Source organism: Elephantulus edwardii, unplaced genomic scaffold, assembly GCF_000299155.1.
Source record: "Elephantulus edwardii isolate Elephantulus edwardi_28Jun2011 unplaced genomic scaffold, EleEdw1.0 scaffold00126, whole genome shotgun sequence".
Lineage (NCBI taxonomy): Eukaryota > Metazoa > Chordata > Mammalia > Macroscelidea > Macroscelididae > Elephantulus > Elephantulus edwardii.
Genome location: NW_006399876.1, coordinates 1,016,153 through 1,021,969, shown reverse-complemented (window position 1 = coordinate 1,021,969; position 5,817 = coordinate 1,016,153). Strand labels below are relative to the sequence as shown.

The following is a 5,817-nucleotide window of genomic DNA, read 5'->3' as shown; positions in this document are numbered from 1 at the left end:
GGCGGGTCTGTCTGGGCTGGAGGCGGGTCTGTCTGGGCTGGGGGCGGGTCTGTCTGGGCTGGGGGCGGGACTTGTCTGGGCTGGAGGGGAAGCAGGCCAGGAACCAGGGTCTGATGGCTTGAGCTTCTCCAACTCCTCTAGGACACTCTCTGTGGCTTCTCCTCTAGGACACTCTCTGTGGCTTGTGCGGAAACTACAATGGGGACATGAAGGACGACTTCGAGACCCGCAACAAGTACGTGGTCTCCAACGAGCTGGACTTTGTGAATTCATGGAAGGAGAACCCGCTGTGTGGGGACGCGGGCTTTGTGGTGGACACCTGCAGCCTCAACACGTTCCGCCTCTCCTGGGCCCAGCGCAAGTGCAGCATCATCAACAGTCAGACCTTCGCGGCCTGCCACAGCCAGGTGCGGGGGCAGAGAGAGGGCAGGAGAGAGGCGAAGGAAGAAGTGGGGGGACAAGAGAACACTGTCAGTGAGAGTGCGAGCTGAAGGGAAGGATTCCCCATCGACGGTTCTGCATTGAGGGGCGCCACTCCCACCACCAGGTAGCTGCACCTCCAGAGGCCCCAGAGAGGAGAACCACCCACACTGGCCAGTGCCTGTCATCCCTACTGTCCCACACGCGCCCACCACACCTGTGCTCAGGTGTGCCACATCTTGTCTCAACCCAGGGTTCAAATCTGAAATGGACAGGATTCTCACCTTAGGGGGAAGAAGGAGAGAGTAAGGTTGTGTGCAGGCCACTTGAATGGCCACTTAAGACTGGGCCCTCAACCTTCCCCTGTGGACACTGGGCCAGGCCCCCTGCACTGGGGGCTGTCAATGCTGTAGCAGATTCCCAGAGAAGAGCATGAGTACTCCAGGGGCCAGCCCGGGTCAGGGGCCAGCCCAGGAGAGGGGAAAGCCCAGGAGAGGGGACATTTCAGGACAGGCGACAGCCTTGGATGCGGACAGCCCAGGACTGGTACTGGCAGAGGGACCAGTGCAGGCTGCCCAGTAACCAGCTGGTCATTGCCCTGGCTCTGGAAGAGGGAATGATCAGCCTTCCCAGACACCCTTGACAGGGGCCCAGGGATACCTTCCAGACAGCCAAGCAGTATGTGGCTCAGACCCCAGGGTGAGGCCCGCACACACCTGCCTCTAGTGACCTGGAGCCCATGCACAGGTGTACCGCATGCCTTACTACGATGCCTGTGTGCGTGATGCGTGTGGCTGCGACACAGGTGGGGACTGCGAGTGTCTCTGTGATGCAGTAGCCGCCTACGCCAAGGCCTGCCTCGACAAGGGCGTTTGTGTGGACTGGAGGACCCCTGATTTCTGTCGTGAGTGACTCCCCTGAGCCCAGAGGCCCTCCACACCAGACAGGTCCCGGCCTCCCCCCAGCCAGCTTTCCTCAAAGCCTGTCCTGCCCTGCAGCCAGCCTGATATCCTCATACCCCAGCCATGTGTCCTCCCCCCCTAAACCTAATGTCCCCCCCAGCCTGGTGTCCCCCTCAGCCTGGTATCCCCCCAGCCAGCCTGGTATCCACCCAGTCTGGTATCCCCCCAGCCTGGTGTGTCCCCCCTAGCCTGGTGTCCCCCCCAGCCTGGTGTGTCCCCCCTAGCCTGGTGTCCTAACTCAGCGAGCCTGGTGTGTCCCCCCAGCTGTCTACTGTGACTTTTACAATACTCATGAGAAAGTGGGCCTCAGCAGAGAGTACCAGTATGTGAATGAAGTCAACTGCACGTGGCACTACCAGCCCTGCCTCTGCCCCAACCAGCTGCAGAATCACCCTCATGTCAACATCGAAGGTACAGGCACCAGGGTCTGGCCAGCCAGTGGGCCCTGATTCTGTGCGGGCCCTGCCTGTTGGAGGTCATCAAGGACGACGGGCAAAGCAGCCCTGTCCTCTAGGCTGAGGGAGCGACAGGCCAAGAGAATGCAAGGCTGCCATGACTGTGAGCAGAGGGGCACCAGGAAACCCATAGCAGGAGCAGATTGTGCTATAGGGCCACCAAGAGCAGGGAGGGGCAGGGAGGACTGAGAGGGAGTGGGCTGGGGAAGTGTAGGGGTGAGGAGGGGGAGGGGGTGAAAAGAGGGGTGGGGGAGTGTGGGCTGGGGAGGTGCAGAGGAGGGGGAGGAGGAGTGTGGGCTAGGGAGGGGAGGGGAAGGGGAGGAATGGGTGCAAGGAGGGTGAAGAGGGAGGAGGGAGTGTCTGGGCGAGGATGGAGGAGAGGGTGTGGGGGGGCAAGGATGAGGTGGGGGTGCGTGGGAGAGGATGGGAGAGGGGTGTGTACTATAGTGGCAAGGATGAGGCAAGGATGGGGTGAGATGGTATGGGGGTGAAGATGGGGTAGGAGACTGGAGGTAAGGGAGTGTGGGGTGAGGATGGGGTGAGGATGGGGTGTGGATGGAGTGAAGATAGGGTAAGGGAGTGTGGGGGTAAGGATGAGGTAAAGGGGTGCTAGTAAGGTTGAAGTGAAGGGATAAGGCAAAGGTAGAGAGTGAGGGGATGTGGGGATGAGGTGCGAGGGGGACAGGGGACAGGTAAAGGAGAAGTGAGAGAGTGAGGGAGATGTGGGTGTGGAGGGGCTAGGACCAGGTGACAGGGTGATGGAATGAGGAGGGGAGGGGGTGCAGGGACAGCTGACCAGGCAGGGCCTTGGCCAAGACTGTGACCTTAGCTCTAAGAAGGTTCTAGCAAAGGAAGCTATGAGCTGACCTGGGTTGAACAGTGGAGGCTGGAGGCAAGGACAGGTGCAAAGGTGGGGGGCAGGGGCCCTGGGAGAAGCCCTGGGATGCCCATGGGGCCTGGCTGAGGTACAGAAGTGTGTGCCAGTGACCCTGGGGGCGCAGCCATCTGGAAGCCTCTGCAGAGGCCCATAGGACACCTTGAGGGATGGGCTAACAGCAGGCTGGTGGTCACACCCCAGGGAGGGCCTGTCCGGAGGGAGGGGTTCAGGTGGGGGGCCACTGAGGCAGTCCATGAACAAGAGGCAGCCTGTTGGGGACCCACCACCAGTGGTTTTTAGGGCCCATGGGCAGCATTGAGCTAGACACTGGCCAGCGGTGTGGCCACCCCTTCAAGGTCGTGAACCAGCAAGTAGGGGGGTTGCTGGGGAGGGATCCAGTGTCCCCAAAGCTCTGTCTTCTAACTAGGCTGCTACAACTGCTCCCAGGACCACTACTTCGATCCCAGCAAGGGCACGTGTGTGCCATGTGGTGAGTGTCCCCATGGCTGCAGCGACTCTCCATGGAGGGACAGTCCAGTTCCCCTCCATTTGTGTCAGATGCTCTTGGGGGGCAGGGGACGAATCTTTGTAAAACGGACGCCAGGAGGCTTAAAGGCCTGGAGTAGGTGTAAGATGGGGAGGTCCCTGGGACGGTAGTGGAGGGGCGGAGGATGCGGCAGGGGGAAGGCTGGAGAAGGGCTGAGGCAGACAGATGGGGAGCACCGGCTGGAGAGCCTGTAACTCAAGCCCACCCCTGGCCACACAACCACCTTCTTTCCCTTACAGCCCCGCCCACCACGCCAGCACCAGCCACCACGTCGCCACCGCCCACCACAGGTGAATGCACCGTTTGGTGCCAGGCTGATTGAGGGAGTGTCTTTCCCTGATGCTTGCCCCTTGCTCAGCTGGCCAGCCCAACCAGCGAGCCTCAAGACCCCTCCCTCTGTGCAGAGAGCAGCCCTATGGTGCGTGGAGGGGCGGGGTTCCTGGAGTGCAGGTACCACACCGCATAGACCAGCTCTGTGGCATGCAGGAGCACCCCTCAGCCAGATTCCAGGGGTCCTGTGAGCTGCTGGCAGCCAGAAGCAGCACAGCCAGACTCGGGCTGGGAGAGAGCTGTCAGAGGGTGTGCCTCTCTGTCCAGGAGACTGTCCACGGTGCTGACTGCTGGCTGCATGCGCCAAATGGACAGCCAGCAGTGGTCTGCTTAGCTCCACCACACCCGTAAGCCCAAGAATGACCCCCCAGCCTGCCGGCCAATCCTAGAGTTAGCCTGGTGGCCTCTTCCACCAGCAGAACAAACGTGGTCCCCACTGTTCCCTGCAAGCCATTTGTCTCCCGAGCAGATCTTCTGTCTTCCAGGTCCCCTACCACCAACCACTTTGTGGAACACTTGGTATTTTTCTGAAAGCACTTTTAAGCTGGTCACAGATGACCTGACACTGTTGCAAGACAGTGTGTGGACAGTCCCCAACCCTCCACAGTTAGGCTAGAGTCCCACCCAGTTGGCTAAGGGTGAGAAGGCTGTCCTTCCCTGACCCTCATAGCATCCTGATGCAAGCACCCCTCAGCCAGAGCTGATAACAGCTTCAGGTGCTGGGCACGGGGAGGAGGCACCTCAGACACGTGCCAGGGCCATGCCAAGGGCACAAGGCATGAGGAAAGCATGGAACGGCCCTAGGGGTGGGGAGATGGTCAGCAGCACCAGGTGCACTGAGGGGGTGCTAAGGGGAATGCTCTTTTCTACAGCTTCAGCTCAAAGCACCTTGGCTGTCACACCATGGGTCACATCGGAACTAACGCCAACGTCAACTCAGGCTATGACAGCCACCAGAGCCACGGTGACACATGCGACCAGCTGGCCAACAGGGCCTCCCCTCCCCACACTGACACAGACCACAGCCCAGGTCACAGCGCGTACCACATCACCCACAGCCACTCCAGTGACACCAAAATGGACTTCAGGGACCCCACCAGGTGAGTGTATCTCCAGGGAGTACCCACTAGTGCAAGACTAGGCCCCCTGCAGAACCTTCAGGCCTGTACCTGCAGCATCAGGACAGGGCCCCAGAGGAGCAAGACATGACACACCCATGACACCAAGCAGGGAAGTAGGCCAAGAGAACTACACACATAAAACCAGCAGATGGATACGGGGTAGGCATCAAGGGTCAGGCACTATAAGGACACACAGTGTCCACATGGCCAATGGATTTTGAGTGCCTAACGCTGGAGTACAACGTGAGCAGCAGTGACATACACCATGAAAGAGAGGAGGTGATGACCAGAACCAGGTGATACAAGAGGGTTACATGTGGAACAGAGGGTGTGAACACACAGAAAAGACTTCAAATACTGCAAGGAAACAGGGCCACCAAACAAAAGATTTACTTCCTTCCCTGTAAGACAGGGCCAGGAGGGGTATTAGAAGGATGGGAAGAGATGTGAGGGGCACACGGTATTCGGAAAGTCAGAACTGCATTAACCCTGACATCAAGTTCTACTACAAGTTAGAAACCCATAGAAGAAGATTCAGAGAGAGGAAGAAGGTTCACGGAGAGGAAGAGAGAGCAGGAAAGGCTCATACCAAGGGGATACAGAGGGAAGAGTGACACACTATTGTCTCGCAGCTCCTTGGTCAACAGACAAAGCAGTCACAACTCAAGAACAAGAAACAAAAACGCGGATTCCAGAAAATACTCAGACCACTGAAGAGTCATCAGCACCTACGACACCATTGACATCACACACAAAGCCAATTATGATCACATCGACAGAATCTACACTCTCTTCCAAATCTCCACAAAGCCACACTAGCACCGCCCTCCTCACCACACCTGTTCCCAACACTGTCTCACAGCCCACACCATCCTCCATGGCTCCGTTTACCACGACCACTCACAGTACCATAGGCACAGCCAAGACCACCAGTTCCTCTTCCTCGCACCCTTCGTCAGCTCTACCTCACTCCACCGTCTCTCCTCTTCATACCACCGTCACACCCACGGCCACCACCAGAGGTACGGGGACCCCTGTCCCTGCCACTTCCTCAGCGGCCACCCCTAGCTCACCTCACACGCCTTTCACCACTCTCTCACCACCT

At 58.8% G+C, this 5,817-nt stretch overlaps 1 protein-coding gene across 1 annotated transcript in view; it reads left to right on the top strand.

Annotated features, from left to right (window-relative positions):
• Positions 1-5,780, top strand: part of MUC6 (mucin 6, oligomeric mucus/gel-forming) — a 15,038-nt gene extending 9,258 nt beyond the window's left edge. Inside the window, exons 24-30 of the mRNA XM_006893353.1 lie at positions 168-407; positions 1,168-1,324; positions 1,647-1,793; positions 3,142-3,204; positions 3,501-3,551; positions 4,464-4,691; positions 5,575-5,780. Coding sequence (XP_006893415.1) covers positions 168-407; positions 1,168-1,324; positions 1,647-1,793; positions 3,142-3,204; positions 3,501-3,551; positions 4,464-4,691; positions 5,575-5,780 — 1,092 coding nt within the window. The remainder of the gene's footprint in view (positions 1-167; positions 408-1,167; positions 1,325-1,646; positions 1,794-3,141; positions 3,205-3,500; positions 3,552-4,463; positions 4,692-5,574) is intronic.
• Positions 5,781-5,817: the final 37 nt, after the last annotated feature.